Source organism: Haematobia irritans, chromosome 5, assembly GCF_050003625.1.
Source record: "Haematobia irritans isolate KBUSLIRL chromosome 5, ASM5000362v1, whole genome shotgun sequence".
In the NCBI taxonomy this organism is placed as follows: Eukaryota; Metazoa; Arthropoda; class Insecta; order Diptera; family Muscidae; genus Haematobia; species Haematobia irritans.
The window spans coordinates 94,895,101-94,914,797 of record NC_134401.1 but is presented as its reverse complement, the minus strand read 5'-3'; the positions used below and the strand labels follow the sequence as shown (position 1 = coordinate 94,914,797).

At 33.4% G+C, this 19,697-nt stretch overlaps 1 protein-coding gene across 1 annotated transcript in view; it reads right to left on the bottom strand.

Annotated features, from left to right (window-relative positions):
- Positions 1-17,840, bottom strand: part of LOC142241150 (ATP-binding cassette sub-family G member 4-like) — a 32,589-nt gene extending 14,749 nt beyond the window's left edge. Inside the window, exons 1-2 of the mRNA XM_075312903.1 lie at positions 17,714-17,840; positions 17,392-17,506 (exon numbers count right to left, since the gene is read on the bottom strand). Of these exons, the coding sequence (XP_075169018.1) occupies positions 17,392-17,506; positions 17,714-17,840 (242 nt within the window). The remainder of the gene's footprint in view (positions 1-17,391; positions 17,507-17,713) is intronic.
- Positions 17,841-19,697: the final 1,857 nt, after the last annotated feature.

Below are 19,697 nucleotides of genomic sequence, written 5' to 3'. Positions count from 1 at the left end.
AAATTTGGAACATGGTAATAGAATGTGGTCTCTAACAAACACGCAAGAATTGGTCCATATCAGTTCATAATTATATATAGCCCCCATATAAACCGATCCCCAGATTTGATCTCCGGAGCCTTTTGGAGGAGCACAATTCATCCGATCCGGTTGAAATTTGCAACGTGGTATTAGTATAAAGCCGTTAATAACCATGCCAAAATTGGTCCATATCGGTCTATAATTATATATAGCCGATCCCCAATCACACAAAAATTGGTCCATATCGGTTCATAATCATGGTTGCCACTCGAGCCAAAAATAATCTACCAAAATTTTATTTTTATAGAAAACATTGTCAAAATGTTATTTCTATAGAAAATTTTGTCAACATTTTATTTCTATAGAAAATTTTGTCAAAATTTTATTTCTATAGAAAATTTTGTCAACATTTTGTTTCTATAGAAAATTTTGTCAAAATTTTATTTATTTTTTCCAAATTTTATTTCTATAGAAACTTTAAACTTAATTATATACGTATTTAATCGGCCTTTTTTAGTTTAATATATACCACGTATGGACTAAGTGGTATATATTACGGTGTTAGGAAGTTTTAAGATACCTTGCCATCGGCTTCAGTAGAAGTTTCTACGCAATCCATGGTGGAGGGTACATAAGCTTCGGCCTGGCCGAACTTACGGCCGTATATACTTGTTTTTCTTGTTTTCGTTTTTCTCGTTTTCTAGAGAAAACGATAATTTTGAAAATATTTCAGGGCAAACGTTTCCGACAAGCATTGGAATAAATTAAAAATTATTTATTTGGGAAAATATAAAAAAAACACTGAATTGGGATCACACCTTAAGAAGTGGCGCAAATTTAGCGCAACTGCTGTTGAAATGGTGGACATCCGCACTATGACAAGTTGAAATTACAGTCATCGCTTCTCCGCCAATTTTGCACCCCTCCCAGGCCGAAAAAGAACTTTTTCACTAATTTTTTGGCGATGTGTTTTGCAGCTTTATTAATATATGCATTTATGAGAAAATACTTTTAATACCAATTACTGTTTTTTAATTAAATTGACTAAATATCGGACTAAACAAAATAACAAAGTAAATAAAGGAGCTTTAGTTATTATATTAAACATAAATATAGGAGCTTAAATCATAAGTTCAACTACAGCTTTATTTCATAAATATCAGACTTCAAGCATTCACTTATAATAAAGAAAGTAACTTCCCAGCAAAAAATTTGGAAGTTCTTCCAAAGGCATAACTTTAAAAGCACTTCCAGAAGATGTACTCCCAATGATGTTCCTTATTTTAACTACCCAGGAAGTTTTTTTAATTCAATTTTTTATATCTTGGTTTTTTAATACTTTTAATGGGTAATTTTAACTTTTTTTGTTTCAAATAGGTTAAAAACAGAGTAAGAATTCATAAAATGGTACAAATCATTTAAATTTTGGCGAAAAAAATGATAAATCCAATCTGAAAAAATTGTGCATTTTTGAAAATTTTTGAGGTCAAACGTTTCAGACAAGCGTTTAAAATTATAAAAAAATTTAAAAATTATTTATTTGATAAAATATCACAGAATTTTTTAATTTACATCCAAAACATTGAATTCGGATCACACCTAAAGAAGTGATGCAAACTCAGTGCACCGGCTGTTGAAATGGAGGATTTCCGTCCTATGACAAGCCCATGTTAAATTCATCGCTTCTGCGTCAATTTTGCACCACAAAAAGAACATTTTCATTACTTTTTGGCGGCGCTTTGTTTGCTGGGTTACAATTTAGAAGACAATATTAAGAAATAAAACTATATTTTGCCATCGGTAACTGCTACCAAAACCCGAAGTAATTCGATTGTGCATGAAAGTCTTCAGCGCAACTTTATGTATTCACTTGCTTATTTTATATAAAAACAAGTAAGTAAAGTAGAAAGTCGGTCGGGGCCGACTATATCATACCCTAAAGCACACTTACTGAATTAGTAAACATAAGCATTTGTGAGGTAACATTAATATAGGTCTGGGAGATAAACCGCAGTTGCATATTTAAGAAAATTAAGGGGTACATGTTTATGGGTGCTTTGTATCAATCTGACTATAGCTCATAGTCAGTGTTGCCAGGGAAAATTTTCGGTTTACCCTACAACGATAAAAAAGTTCCCTACTTTCCCATATATTCCCAAACAATTTTCTCTACATTATTTTCGTTAAATTTAAACAAATTTTACAAAACAAAAATGGTTGTAAGTACTTTATTATCTTAAAATATGAATATGCAACGTATATAACTTAGAATATAAATTTGTATTACCACCATGGTTGCCACAGTTGGTAGAATTCTACCCAAAATGGTATTTTTTTTTGTTAAATCTCTAAAAAAATAAAATTTTGAAAAAAGTTTCTAAAAACAAATTTTTGTGAGAAATTTTTCTATAGAAAAAAAATTTTTGACAATAAATTCTATAGAAATAAAATTTTGAGAAAAAATTCCACAGAAATAAAATTTTGAGAAAATTTTTTATAGAAATAATATTTTGAAAAAAAATTGCTATAGAAATACAATTTTGACAACATTTTCTATAGAAATAAAATGTTGACAAAATTTTCTACAGGAATAAAGTTTTGACAAAAATTTCTATAGAAATATTTGTTTGGTAGATTTGGGGTAATCTTCAAATTTTGTTAGATTTTTTGGCACGAGTGGTAACTGTTGTTAGCACACATTGTTAAAGATCAAGCCTTTCTGGTTTCTAATTTCCTCCTCTACACGCACAGAAAAACCATGTTTGGACATGTTTGCCGCATCCATTTAATGCTCATATAGAGCATATAATTGCCGCGAAAACCATGTATTTTGTCTTTGTAAAAATAGTTTTCGAGCGGAGAAAAATATATGGTGGCAATAAGCATTTGAATGGTTCTGAAATACCGCAAACATGTTCTATCATTTAAATGATAGAATTTGAAACCATTAAATGGTCGGGAAAATCATGTACCTGACCATTCAATTTTTTTACTTTTTTACAGGGAAAAAAGTATTTTTATAGGTTAAGTATAGACATGTTTAGAACCATTACATGGCAGGTACACACGATTTTCATTTTGTGCGTCAGTCGTGTTTTGATTGTTTCTTGGAATGGACGGGGAATACGGATTTACTGTGTTTTGTGTTAATTTATTTATTCAGAAGTGGCACGTGGTTTTATGTGAACACAAAAAAGGAAAGTGTAATTGAAAAAATGTACCTGTTTTTTGTTCTGCATTTTGCGTTTGTACATTTGATGGGCACAATGTAAATATGGAATAATTACTTACTGTTGAAATTGAAATAAAATAGAGTGGGTAAAAATATATGTTGTTTGCTTGAACGGCATTATAAATACAAATAAACAATGAATCAATTTATAAATAAATAAAAACAAACAAATAAAGTTAATTTTGTGTTTTCTTTTCTCAAGTAGCGTCCTTTTTTCGACGATGAAAAAAGTTTTTTCATAAAGATCAAAACATTTTAGGTTGTGACCATGTTCTTTTATCTAGGAGAAACACATTTTTAATGAATACCATAACATTTTAAATCGTGACCATTGTCTTCTGTTTTCATTCAAACAAAAATCTTTTTTATCAATATAATAACATTTTAGATGAGGACAATTATATTTTTTTAGAACCATGTTCACTGATCCAACATGGTTGCAGGTTAAAATGTTACATGGTCGCCGCAAAAATAGCTCCTATCATATTATTTTGCTCTTCGAATATGATTGTGACAATCATGTTTCTTCTCTGCGTGTAGAGCTACCAAAATGTAAAAATTATTACAAATTGTGTTGAGTGAATATGTCCCTACATTGTGGCCCTACGTCCCTACAAGACGCTAAATATTAGAAAAACCCTATAAATAGGGAATTTCCCCTACTTCTAGCAACACTGACTGTAGTTGATATTGCACCTACGGAGTTAGTATGCCACTAATATTGAGTCCATTATTAAACAAGTGAGTAAAGTAGAAAGTCGGGCGGGGCCGACTACATCATACCCTAAATCACCCCTACTGAAATAGTAAACATAAGCATTTGTGGGGTATCATTGGTATAGGTTTTGGTGAACATAAAAAGGGGTACATGTTTACGGGTGTCTTGTCACAATCTGAGCAGAAATGTATAATATTAGGACCTATAGTTTATTTTGCACCAAAAGAGTTAGTATGCCACTAATAATGAGTCCATTATTAAAAAAGAGGAAATCGGTCAATTAGTTGTGGGTAATAAATCCAAATTTCTGCATATATGTAAGAGCTAAATGTAAGTCTAAATACGATCGGCTAGTACATCAAAATTTGAAATTTGAGTAACATTGTTTAATAAATAAAAGTATTATGGCCAAATTTGGGAAAATCGAGCGATGCATATATATGGGACCTATGTATATCTAAATCTGAACCAATTTGTATAATATAATTTTGCAGGTAACATTGATACCACAGAAGGTTACTTGGTGTAAAATTTGCGTACGATCAGTTAATAAATGAGGCCCCTATGGTCAAATATAAGGTTATTAGGGGCAAATTTTTCAAAATCGGGCGATGCATATATATGGGAGCTATACCTAAATCTGAACCGATTTCGATGAAATTTCGCACATACAGTTAGAGCTACAGAAGATTATATTTAGCCAACTTTGAGTACGATCGGTTGATAAATAAGGGATTTACGGCCAAATTTGAACAAATCGGGCGATACATATATATGGGAGCTATATCTAAATCTAAACCGATTTCAATGAAATTGCGCACATATAGTTAGAGGTATAGAGTATTATATTTAGCCAACTTTGATAACGATCGGTTGATAAATAAGGGATTTACGGCCAAATTTGAACAAATCGGGCAATACATATATATGGGAGCTATATCTAAATCTGAACCGATTTCAATGAAATTGCGCATATACAGTTAGAGGTATAGAATATTATATTTAGCCAACTTTGAGTACTATCGGTTGATAAATAAGGGTTTTACGGCCAAATTTTACAAAATCGGGCGATACATATATATGGGAGCTATATCTAAATCTGAACCGATTTCGATTATTTTTGGCACATATTGTCAGTACCATAAAAGATTCGAGTAAGCCAAGTTTGAGTAAGATCGCTTAATAAATAGGGTTTTTATGGCCAAATTTGTGAAAATCGGGCGATACATATATATGGGAGCTATATCAAAATCTGAACCGATTTCGATGAAATTTTGCAGACTTAAAGGGTGATGAAAAAGTTTACTATGTGCAAAATTTGATGACAATCGGTTTGTAAAAAAGCGCAACGTGACTCCATTTGTCGAAATCGGGCGATACATATATATGGGAGCTATATCTAAATTTGATCCGATTTCTTCCAAATTCAATAGCGTCCGTCCTTGTGTCCAAACAACTCCCTGTACCAAATTTCATCCAAATCGGTTAATAATTGCGACCGGAATCCTGTGAAAAACTAATACATGGACAGACGTACGGACGGACGGACACCAAGCGCTACATCGACTCAGGAGGTGATTCTGAGTCGATCGGCATATATATTTTATGGGGTCTAAAATCAATATTTCTAGTAGGCACATTTTTTGGCCGATCAAACTTATTATACCCTGACCACTATGTGGTTTAGGGTATAAAAAGAGAAAATCGTTCAATTAGTGTGGGTAATAAATCCAAATTTGTAAAAATCGAGCAATATTGTTATGTAAGAGCTACAAGTACGTATAAATACGATCGGCTAGTACATCAAAATTTGAAATTTGGGTAAAATTGGTTAATAAATACTATGGCCAAATTTGGGAAAATCGAGCGATGTATATATGGAAGCTATATCTAAATCTGAACCAATTTGCATAATATTTTACGGGTTTGATTACTACCACATAAGGTTACCTTGTGCCAAATTTGAGTAAGATCAATTAAGAAATGAGGCCTCTATGGTCAAACATAAGGGTATTAGAGGCAAATTTTTCAAAATCGGGCGATACATATATAGGTGCTATATCTACATCTGAAGCGATTTTATTGAAATTTTGCACATACCGCTAGTACTATAGAGGACTGGATCTAGCCAACTTTGAGTAAGATCGGTTGATAAATAAGGGTTGTATTGCCAAATTTAGAAAAACCGGCGGTACATATATATGGGAGCTATGGCTAAATCTGAACCGATTTCCATGATTTTTTGCACATATAGTTAGTGCTATAGAAGATTACATTTAGCCAGCTTTGAGCAAGATCGGTTGATAAATAAGGGTTTAGAAAAATCGGGCGATATATATATATATATATATATATATATATATATATATATATATATATATATATATATATATATATATATATATATATATATATATATATATATATATATATATATATATATATATATATATATATATATATATATTTTTTTTTTTGGTGATAAAAGTTTAAAATTTTCGAAGAAATGAAATTCAAAAAACTCCAACAAAAGAAAAACGTTTTCGGTACACGTTTTCCAAACGGGTTTTTCTTTGCGTGTGGTAGAGGGTACATAAGATTCGGCCTAGCTCAACTTTCGAACGTATTTACTTGATAAAAGTTCGTTTCGTTTTGTATGAGAATACATAGATTATCAACAAATGTTTGGCCTGAGAATTCATAAAACTTTTGGAAATGCTTTTACTTTTTTTTGCTTGACGCATTTGTATAAATTCGACTCCAAATCGACTACAAGATATACAGTGACTAGCTTCTCGAAATGAAAGAACAAAAGTCAATTTTCTTTCGTCTGGAAGATAAAAGAAAGCTTTCGTATGAGATAGCGGAAGAAACTTTATTACGAGAGTTTTTAGCCAAACAAATAAATAATAAACAATGTAATTTATTTTAGTATAAATTAATTCATATCATTTTTTGTTTTATGTGACATTATAGTTAATTTTTTAATTTAATTGCATATTAAAAATTCGCCGATTCAAAGGGTTATCCCTGAAAACATATATGAATCATATTATAAGTAAATTAATGAATAAATGTAACTGTTGGCTGAAGTAGCATTAAATTATTATTCAGTGAAATCAAGATCAGCGTGATAAAGATCCCATTCACTTTGTTTGCTTTTGCAGCTTAGTCATAAATATATAATTAACAATCGTTTTTACAAAATGGTAATAAAAATACATCATCAGCAAAATCATTTTCAACATCAATAACAATAATGAATGAATTTTCATCGAGATTGTTTGTTGTACGAAGTACACATAGTCTAATAGTAAAGGGTGATTTTTTTACCTATTATCTTTTTGCCAACAATTATGTTTTCTTTCACTTTCAAACATCCTCAGTTAGATCTCTAAGTTAACCATGGATTGTCTTACAACGAGGCGAGTTCAGTGGAAAATTTATTTCACGTTGGGGACCGGCCAATTAGGCACTTAGATCGTGCGTTAATACTATTTTTTTGGGACTATGCTAAAGATCGCTTCTCTAACATATATCTCAAACATATTTTGCAGGAAGCATATATAGTTTTGTGTATTGTCGAAACATTACGATGTTTGTTTTATGTGAACATAGGTTTAACAAGTTTGAAAACACATTGACCCAAAAAATACTATATGTTTGGAAGCCTTTTCTCTCCAAGAATATTGTGTTCTTAGTGAAATTATAACATAAATTGTTTGTTGCAACTCAAGTATAAACATCAATAATTTTCCATCGAATCCTATAGTTATTAAAGAAAAATATTCAAAAGTACATTATTTTACATACCCGGTGAAAGTTCACCACTATGATATCACAATGGACTGAATAATCTAAGTGAGCCTGAAATATCAGGCTACCACTATACCTAACCTAACCTACCCAGAAAAAGAGCTTGCAAAAAATTAGTTTGGATCCTCAACTTGTGATCCGGAAGTAGTGCAAACTTCGATCATCTCCAATGAATTTTACATGGGCTTGTCATAGGACAGAAGTAATTCGTTTTCGGATCCTTTGAATTGCTTTAGAAATTGTACCTTTAAAGTTCATTTAAATGAAGAAATTAAAAAAAAAAAAAACCAAACAAAAATTTCGAAAATTTCACTTTTTAATTTTTATCACCATTTTTCCAATTAAAGGGTGATACGGTCAAAATTTGGTCAAGGGAAAACGCGTGTAAATCGGTGAAATCGTTTATTTAAAAAATCAAATTAAATTTCTTTTTCAAGTTCAATTAGTATAAAATTCAGGAAAAATATTCAGTTAGGCTTTCGCTTTTCCAAATCCGAATTGCCGGGCCTCACGCTTGACACCTGCCATCAGATTTTGTACAGCCACCTTGTCCACCTTCTTCGCCGCAGAAAACCAGTTTGCCTTGAACTGCTGCTCGTCCTTAGCAGTTGTTTTGGTCTTCTTTAGGTTCCGCTTGACAATAGCCCAGTATTTCTCAATTGGGCGGAGCTCTGGCGTGTTGGGAGGGTTCTTGTCCTTGGGAGCCACCTGCACGTTGTTGGCGGCGTACCACTCCATGGCCATTTTACCGTAATGGCAAGATGCCAAATCCGGCCAAATCCGGCCAAAACAGTACGGAACAACCGTGTTTCTTCAGGAAAGGCAGCAGACGTTTATTCAAACACTCTTTCACGTAAATTTCTTGGTTGACAGTCCCGGAAGCTATGAAAATGCTGCTTTTCAAGCCACAGGTACAGATGGCTTGCCAAACCAGATATTTCTTTGCGAACTTTGACAGTTTTATGTGCTTGAAAATATCTGCTACCTTTCCCCTTCCTTTTGCCGTGTAAAACTCCTGTCCCGGAAGCTGCTTGTAGTTGGCTTTGACGTAGGTTTCGTCGTCCTTTACCACGCAGTCAAACTTCGTCAGCATCGTCGTGTACAGCCTCCGAGATCGCGCTTTGGCCGTCGTATTTTGTTTATCATCGCGATTTGGAGTCACTACCTTATTGTAAGTCGATAGTCCGGCTCGTTTTTTGGCTCGATGCACGGTTGCAGACGATACACCCAGCTTATTTGCGGCATCTCGGAGAGAGAGGTTAGGGTTTCGCTTGAAACTACCGGCAACTGTCTTTGTCGTCTCAGCGGCTTCCGGTTTTCGATTTCCCCCCGATCCAGACTTCGTGGCTGTCAACACTTTAATTACATTTGTAACGGTTGATTTGGCAACTTTTAGCGATTTTGCCAGTGTAGCTCGGATTTTCGCGATGCGCGAGCAAAATTTTGATACGCTGCTCTTCTTGCTTGGACGGCATTTTGACAACTGAAGAGTGAATTCCAAAATCAAAATAGGAGCAACATTCTACACACACACAGCTTCAAAATGAGGGGTGTTCAGGTTTTTTAAATGCAAAATTGAAAGAAATACGTCAAGTTTATATTGACCAAATGTTGACCGTATCACCCTTTATCTAATTTTTACAATTTAAAAAAAAATATCTCCGATCAGGGGTTGGATCTGGTTTTGTTGGCACAGGTTCAAATTTCACAAGCGCCATTTTTTATCAAATATTTTTTGAAAAGATTGTTTTTTTTTTATGTTGTACATCGTTTTATTTTGATACTTTACGCGTATATTTTTGTAGTAACCCTACGGGAAATGGATCAAACACAGGACTGGTACAGGACTAGTCCCTGGTGTGCATGGACCAGTCCTAGTTCTGGTCAAGACGTATGGAAGGGACCGGTCACATTAACATGGGTTTGTCATTGACGGGGTAAATTTACACTTTAGGACACGCCTTGGGGCATTTTAGTAGTAGCACTCCATAGACAGGTCCTCATGAACCAGTCTCGGACAAACTCTTAGAAATCTGTTTCAATTTGATTATCCGAAATAAAAAACACCAGAAATGAAAAACTTTTGAAAAATGTTGAACAATAGGTTATTCTGGTATTTATTTATACTTCACTAAATGTGTAGATCCAATAAGATTTTTATATTAAGCGAGTATGGAAATCATTAAATTATCACTATTTAAAAACTGCGACAAAATTGATAACCGGTCCAGTCCTGTGATAGGTCCGCCAGTGGCAATTTGCACCAATTTCCCGTAGGGAATATATTTTTTCCATTCAAACTCAATAAAAAATCGAAAATTCTAGTAATTTCCAAAATCTGCACAAAAGAACTCCAATGGAAGTGAAAAAGTCAACAGGCACAGGTTCAAACCCCCCGTGGGGCTAAATTTTTATACCCCCCACCATAGGATGGAGGTTATATTAACTTTATCATTCCGTTTCTAACACATCGAAATATTGCTCTAAGACCCAATAAAGTATATATATTCTGGGTCGTGGTGAAATTCTGAGTCGATCTAAGCATGTCCGTCCGTCTGTTGAAATCACGCTAACGAAACAAGCTATCGACTTGAAACTTGGCACAAGTAGTTGCTATTGATGTAGGTCAAATGGTATTGAAAATGGGTCATATCAGACCCTTTTACGTTTATATGGGGGCTATAAACCGACGCTCAGATTTGGCTTTCGGAGCCTCTTGGAGGAGCAAAATCCATCCGATCCGGTTGAAATTTGGTACATGGTCTCTCATAACCATGCAAAAATTGGTCCAAATCGGAACATAATTATATATAGCCCCCATATAAACCGATCACCACATTTGGCTTGCGGAGCCTCTAAAAGAAGCAAATTTTATCCGATACAGCTGAAATTTGGTACATGCTGCTAGTATATGGTCTTTAACAACCATGCAAATGTTGGTCCACACCGGTCTTAATTATATATATATATATATATATATATATATATATATATATATATATATATATATATATATATATATATATATATATATATATATATATATATATATATATATATATATATATATATATATATATATATATATATATATATATATATATATATATATATATATATATATATATATATATATATATATATATATATATATACCCCCATTTAAACCGATCCCTAGATTTGACCTCCGGAGCTACTGGAGGAGCAAAATTCATCCAACCCGGTTGAAATTTGGTACGTGGTGAAATTTGGTATATTGCGCTAGTATATGGCCGCTAACAACCATGCCAAAATTTATCCATATCGGTCTATAGTTATATATAACCGATCCCCAAAAATAATCCACCAACATTTTCTTTCTATAGCTTTATTTTTGTCAAAATTTTTTACTATAGAAAATTTTGTAAAAATTTTATTACTATACCCAACAAAACTTACGATTACATATGGTACGTTCAACTTTTGTTAACGGGCCCCCAAATTTGGCTTGAGGAGCCTCTAAGAAAAGCAACTTTCATCCAATCGGCCTGAAATTTGCTACATGGTGTCAGCATATGATCCACCGTGGTGCAATGGTTAGCATGCCCGCCTTGCATACACAAGGTCGTGGGTTCGATTCCTGCTTCGAACGAACACCAAAAAGTTTTTCAGCGGTGGGTTATCCCAACTCAGTAATGCTCGTGACATTTCTGATGGTTCCAAAGCTTCTCTAAGTGGTTTCACTGTAATGTGAAACCCCGTTCGGACTCGGCTATAAAAAGGAGGTCCCTTGTCATTGAGCTTAACATGGAATCGGACAGCACTCAGTGATAAGAGAAAAGTTCACCAATGTGGTATCACAATGGACTGAATAGTATAAGTGAGCCTGAAACATCGGGCTGCCACCTAACCTATTATCTATAACAACCATGCAAAAATTGGTCCACATCGGTCCATAATTATATATAGCCCCCATATAAACCGATCCCCAGATTTGACCTCCGGAGCCCCTTGGAAGAGCAAAATTCATCCGATTCGGTTGAAATTTGGTACGTGATGTTAGTATATGGTATCCAACAACCATGTAGGAATTGGTTCATATCAGTCCATAATTATATATAGCCCCCATATAAACCGATCCCCAGATTTGACCTCCGGTGCCTTTTGGAGAAGCAAAATTCATCCGACAACCCAATTAATTCGATTGTGAATGACAGTCTTTCGTGGAAGTTTCTACGCAATCCATGGTGGAGGGTAAATAAGATTCGGCCTGGCCGAACTTACGGCCGTATATACTTGTTTCAATGTAGAATTTTTAAACGAGAACTTGAAGATTTCTCTAAATCTCAAACAAAAATAATTCTTATAAATTCCAAATCTAATATAGAAACTTTAAATTTAACTTTGGCTACACCCAAAGAAAAAATATTTACCTCAGGAACGAAAATTTAGACAAACGAAATTCCCCTTTCTTATAAAGTATATTCTTGTAGAGCAATTAAACTCGATTTTCTGATAAATGATTCAACGATTGTCTGTAATCTATTTTATTTGTTTTTAAAGAAACATTTTTAGCATCAAAAGAAAACTTTGCTTTTCTGAAATTTTATTCCTCAGTGTAGCGTACCAATCTGCTTGGGAGAGAATCTGTCATCAAACCCCCGGAAATTCTATATATTTTCAAGTAACCTGCTACGACGAAGAGGTTTGAAAGGAAACTATTTGTCTTCTTTTATTGTCCAAAAAATTAATGTGACCACTGTGCATAGATACGAAATACTTCCAGCATGGTGATATTGGCATATTTTAATGACCTTGCTTTTATTATCAATCTCATTGCCTAAGAATTTTTGGCACAACATAAAAAAAACTAAAATAACAAGTATATACGGCCGTAAGTTTGGCCAGGCCGAATCTTATTTACCCTCCACCATGGAATGCGTAGAAAATTCTACTAAAGACTGAATAACTTGGGTTGTGGTAACAATTACCGATGTCAAGTTATATTAAACCTCCTAAACATTGTCTTCTAAATTGTATGTTAGTCCATATGGAGTCTACACTGAAAAAACAATGAACTCACCAGGAAGACAAATTTTGATTAGTTTTAGAAAATGTACATTATCTTTATAAAACTTTAACTAAACAGTATTATAAACGGTGACATCACGCTGATAACGCAAAAATACGTAAATATTTTTCGACAAATTCAAGAAAATTTACTAAACACAATTAATTTTTTTTCACTTAAAAAAATGAAATTTGAAGGAAAAATTGGAGTACAAAATTGCAAGAATGACTTTAGTGCCATTCGAAGTTCAAGATGGGGGCATTTGTAGTAAAAATTACAAATGAACTATTTTGTGAGAAGTACGAATTTAGTAGATCTTTATGTTTCATTTGTGTATAATTTTTCCCAGTTTTTTAGTTCAAAGGGAACTTACTCCAAACATAATAATTCCATGAACTAAAACAAAGTTAAATTGGCTTTAGTGAAATAGAGTGTTCACTTATTTTTCAGTGAATGTTAGATACATAAAGACAGAATAAATAGCTATGTATTTATTCTATTTTTATTTATCTGAAAAAAAATCCGTAGTTAAACTAACGCTAAATTTAATTTATTTTTATAGCAAAAAAATTTTTGTTTGTAGTTAAATTTTACTATTTTTCTCGAAATTTTCCACAAGCCAGTATGTAAGTAAGTATGTCTAAAATATTTTATGAACTAAACCTGGGTATAAAGTTCAATGACCGTACACACAAGTTCAATATGAACTAACACAAACGAAAATTTTCGTACGATTATCAAAAATAGAGTATCGTTAAAATGGTCATGATTTGGCGCCAATGATTTTCTTCTTTACTTTTTATTAATTTTTTCTTCTATGAGAGTGTGTAATTTCGTGAATTGTAGTTAAAAAGTTCAACAGGGCATTAGGTTTTTGTTTGTTTTAATAACGTTTTGTAGATTTCTCAAAATATGTAGCATAACTTAGTTCAATTTTTGCAGTTAACTTTTTATAACAAAATATTCCCAAAAGCTGATTGAAAACTTTTTCAATTAAAAAATTAATTGATACTTTCAACGTTTTAATCAAACTCGAAACATTAAGTTAACTAAGTCAATGATTGAACTTTTTTAAATCTTCTATTAAAAAATTAATTGATACAATTAATTTTTTAATCAAACTCGGAAGACTAAGTCAGTTAAACAATTATCGGTTTTATACCCTCCACCATAGGATGGGGGTATATTAACTTTGTCATTCCGTTTGTAACACATCGAAATATTGCTCTAAGACCCCATAAAGTATATATATTCTGGGTCGTGGTGAAATTCTGAGTCGATCTGAGCATGTCCGTCCGTTCGTCCGTCCGTCCGTCTGTTGAAATCACGCTAACTTCGGAACGAAACAAGCTATCGACTTGAAACTTGGCACAAGTAGTTGTTATTGATGTAGGTCGGACGGTATTGCAAATGGGCCATATCGGTCCACTTTTACGTATAGCCCCCATATAAACTGACCCCCAAATTTGGCTTGTGGGGACTCTAGGAGAAGCAAATTTCATCCGATCCGGCTGAAATTTGGTACATGGTGTTAGTATATGGTCTCTAATAACCATGCAAAAATTGGTCCATATCGGTCCACTTTTACGTATAGCCCCCCTATATAAACGGACCCCCAAATTTGGCTTGCGATTGCTCTAAGAGAAGCAAATTCCATCCGATCCGGATAAAATTTGGTACATGGTGTAAGTATATGGTCTCTAACAACCACGCAAAAATTAGTCCACATCGGTCCATAATTATATATAGCCCCCATATAAACCGATCCCCCGATTTGGCTTGCGGAGCCTCTAAAAGAAGCAAATTTCTTCCGATCCGGCTGAAATTTGGTACATTGTGTTGGTATATGTTCTCCAACAACCACGCAGAAATTGGTCCATATCGGTCCACTTTTACGTATAGCCCCCATATAAACCGATCCCCCGATTTGGCTTGCGGAGCCTATAAGAGAAGCAAATTGCATCCGATCCGGCTGTACGTGGTGCGTGGTGTTGTTCTTTAATGACCATGCAAAAATTGGTCCACATCGTCTCACAAGTATATATAGCCCCCATATAAACCGATCCCCAGATTTGACCTCCGGGGCCTCTTAGGGGAGCAAAAGTCATCCGATCCGATTGAAATTTGCAACGTGGTGTTAGTATAAGGCCGCTAATAACCATGCCAAAATTGGTCCATATCGGTCTATAGTTATATATAGCCGATCCCCAATCACACAAAAATTGGTCCGTATCGGTTCATAATTATGATTGCCAAAAATAATCTACCAAAATTTTATTTTTATAGAAAACATTGTCAAAATGTTATATCTATAGAAAATTTTGTCAAAATTTTATTTCTATAGAAAATTTTGTCAAAATTTTATTTCTATAGAAAATTTTGTCAACATTTTATTTCTATAGAAAATTGTTTCCAAATTTTATTTCTATAGAAATTTTTTCCAAATTTTATTTCTAAAGAAAATTTTTTCCAAATTTTACTTCTATAGAAAATGTTGTCAAAATTTTATTTTGTAAAAATTTTATTTATTTTATTTTATTTTGTAAAAATTTTATTTATAGAAACTTTAAACTTAATTATATACGTATTTAATCGGCCTTTTTTAGTTTAATATATACCACGTATGGACTATGTGGTATATATTACGGTGTTAGGAAGTTTTAGGATACCTTGCCATCGGCAAATGTTACCGCAACCCAAGTAATTCGATTGTGGATGACAGTCTTCAGTAGAAGTTTCTACGCAATCCGGGTGGAGGGTACATAAGCTTCGGCCTGGCCGAACTTACGGCCGTATATACTTGTTTTTTTTTTTTTAATTTTTAATTAAAAATTTATTTGAAATTTAAAAAATTAATCGAAATTTGCTAATGAAATCAATTATTTTTTAATGAAGTATTTTTTGATGGCCAATTAAAAATGTGATTGATACTATCGTTTTCGTGATTGAAGACATTTGAATTAAAAAATTAATTGGATCGATTTGTTTTGTGATTGCGATAAGAAAAAATCTGTATATATTAGAGAGCCATGAGGCTTCGGTGTCAAATTTTGGGTACGGTTTATAAGGAGACTATATAATTATGAACCGATAAATTTTTGCATGATTATTAGAGAGCATATACTAACATCACGTACCAAATTTCAACCGGATCGGATTAAATTTGTCCTTTCAAGAAGCTCCGGTGGCCAAATCTACGTATCGGCTTATATGGGCCGTATATGATAACTATGAACCGATATGGACAAAATTTTGCATGCTTGTTAGAGGGCATATTATAACATCACACATCAAATTTCAACCGGATCGGATGAAATTGGCTCTTCCAAGAGACTCCAGTGGTCAAATTTAAGGATCGGTTTTGTATGGAGCCTTTATATAATTATGGACCAATATGGATAAATGTTTATATGGACGTTAGAGAGTATATAATAACATTAACTATCAAATTTCAACCGGATCGAATGAAATTTGCTCTTCCAAGAGCGTCCGCAAATCAAATCTGGAAGTCGGTTTATAAACTCAAAAACCGTGAACCCTATATTTCACTAAGGCCGAGTTAATTATATTTAATTATATAATTTTCCATGACTTTATTAAGTTTTTGCGTAAGTGTGTTAAAAGGAAAAAAAATCGTGTGTCCCACAACATAGTTCAGAATTTCTTAAAATTTGTAAATTTTACCAATAATGTGCCCATCTTGAACTTCGTATGGCACTAAAAACATTTTTGCAATTTTGAACTCAAATTTTTTCCTTCAAACTACGAAATTTTTTCTAGTAAGTGAAAAATAATAATTTTGTTTAATAAAGTTTTTTGAATTTGTCGAAAATTATTTACTTATTTTTGTGAAATCGGCGTGACATCTGCGTTTCTAATACAATTTAGTTAAAATTGTCTAAATCTATTTTTCTAAACTGAAATTTTCTTTCCTGGTGGGTTGACTGTTGTTTCAGTTAATGGGGGCTATACCTAACAATGATCCGATATGGCCCATTTGCAATGCCGTCTGACCTACATCAATAAGAACTAGTTGTGTCAAGTTTCAAGTCGATAGGTTGTTTCGTTCGGATAGCTTGTTTCGTGATTTCCACAGACGGAGAGACACCCAAACAAACGGACGCACATCGCAAGATCGACTCAGAATTTCACCACGATCCAGAATATATATATATATATATATATATATATATATATATATATATATATATATATATATATATATATATATATATATATATATATATATATATATATATATATATATATATATATATATATATATATATATATATATATATATATATATATATATATATATATATATATATATATATATATATATATATATATATATACTTTATTAGGTCTGAGACCAATATTTCGTTGTGTTGCACACGGAATGACAAAGTTAGTATACCGCCCATCCTATGGTGGAAGGTATAAAAACATTCATTGATATTCAAACAACACAAACCCCAATGAGAAGATTAATTTTCGATTCAACCTTTACTCGTTGTTTCAAGCTGTTTATCTAGCGTGGCGTCTACTTACCCATAGCCCGCTAAGAGATTCAGCAATGTTGTTTTTCCACATCCGGATGGACCGATAATGGCAGATAATTCACCAGCACGAAATTGCCCATTTACGCCATTCAAAATTGTTTTAACTGGCATGCAAGGAAGAGGAGATTTTTTTTAATAAAATATTCTAATTACATATATTTATTTTTTAGAAACACACAGACATATAATTTTTTTAAAAAACATATTCACAACATTCTCACATTCGAATCACTGAGATTAATAATTATCAATTATTTTGAATATATTGTGTAATTAAATTGATTTTAATTATTTTACAAAATTTTATTTACTTCGATTTCCATCTTTGACACGATATGATAATTCCGAAAAACTCAAATTAACAGCTCCAACACTAGACATTTTTTCCACAAACCCGTTGCTACCTTCACCGCCTGAGAAACTACTTGCTATCCTCATTCTGTCAAACTCAAATCTAAACTGAATGGCTGCTACGAAAGCAACTGTTTTGAGTTTCAATGTGCTATCGAATCAAAATAATATTAATTGGTTAATCATATGTTGATACTTGTTTTTGAACCCTCCCTCCATCATAGGATGTTTGAGGTAATTTAAATTTGTCATTCCATTTGGAACACATCGACCTACCGGTCTGCCGGTCAAATAAAATGTAAATATATTGGACCACACAGAAAAAAAAAATAATTGTGTGTTCAATCAAGAAACTATGTGAACCAACCATAATTTTTTTAAATTGAAATTACCACAATCACGAAACTGATAGTATTAATCATAGAATTAATTATAAATTAGAAATATTATATTATACATATTTACAAATGTCTTCGGCACTTTCAATTAATTTTTATACCCTCTACCATAGGATAGGGGATATATTAACTTTGTCATTCCGTTTGTAACACATCGAAATATTGCTCTAAGACCCAATAAAGTATATATATTCTGGGTCGTGGTGAAATTCTGAGTCGATCTGAGCATGTCCGTCCGTCTGTTGAAATCAACCTAACTTCCGAACGAAACAAGCTATCGACTTGAAATTTGGCACAAGTATGGCATTGCACATGGGCCATATCGGTCCACTTTTACGTATAGCCCCATATAAACGGACCACCAAATTTGGCTTGCAGATCCTCTAAGAGAAGCAAATTTCATCCGACCCGGCTGAAATTTGGTACATGGTGTTAGTATAGAGTCTCTAACAACCATGCTAAAATTGGTCCACATCGGTCCACAATTATATATAGCCCCCATATAAACCGATCCCCCGATTTCGCTTTTGGAGCCTCTAAGAGAAGCAAATTTCATCCGATCCGGCTGAAATTTGTTACATGGTGTTAGTATATGGTCTCTAACAACCAACAACAGGTATTGGTCTACATCGGTCCATAATTATATATAGCCCCCATATAATACGATCCCCCGATTTGGCTTGCAGAGCCTCTAAGAGAAGCAAATTTCATCCGATCCGGCTGAAATTTGGTACATGGTGTTAGTATATGGTCTCTAATGGCCATGCACAAATTGGTCCACATCGGTCCATAATTATATATAGCCCCCATACAAACCGATCAACAGATTTGACCTCCGGAGCCTCTTGGAAGACTAAAATTCATCTGATTCAGTTAAAATTTGGTACGTGGTGTTAATATATGGCCTCAAACACCCGTGCACAAATTGGTTGAAATCGGTCCATAATAATATATAGCCCCCATATAAACCGATCCCCAGATTTGACCTCCGGAGCCCCATGGAAGAGCAAAATTCATCCTATTCGGTTGAAATTTGGTACGTGAAGTTAGTATATGGTATCCAACAACCATGCAGGAATTGGTTCATATCAGTCCATAATTATGTATAGCCCCCATATAAGCCGATCCCCAAATTTGACCTCCGGTGTCTTTTGGAGAAGCAAAATTCATCCGATCTAGTTGAAATTTGGTACATGGTGGTAGTATATGATATTTAACAACCATGCCAAAAGTGGTCCATATCAGTCCGTAATCATATAAACCGCCCCATATAAACCGATCCCGATATTTGTTTTTGGAGCCACTCGGAGGAGCAAATTTCATCCGAGTCAGTTGAAATTTGTTACATTGTGCTAGTATATGGCCGCTAACAACCATGCCTAACTAAGTCCATATCGGTCTATAGTTATATATAGCCCTCAGATAAATCGATCCTCAATCACAAAAAATTGGTCCATATCAAGTTCATAATTATATATAGCCCCCATATAAGCGACCCCCATATTTCAATTCTGGCTCTGGCAAAAGTCCATATCGATTCGTAATT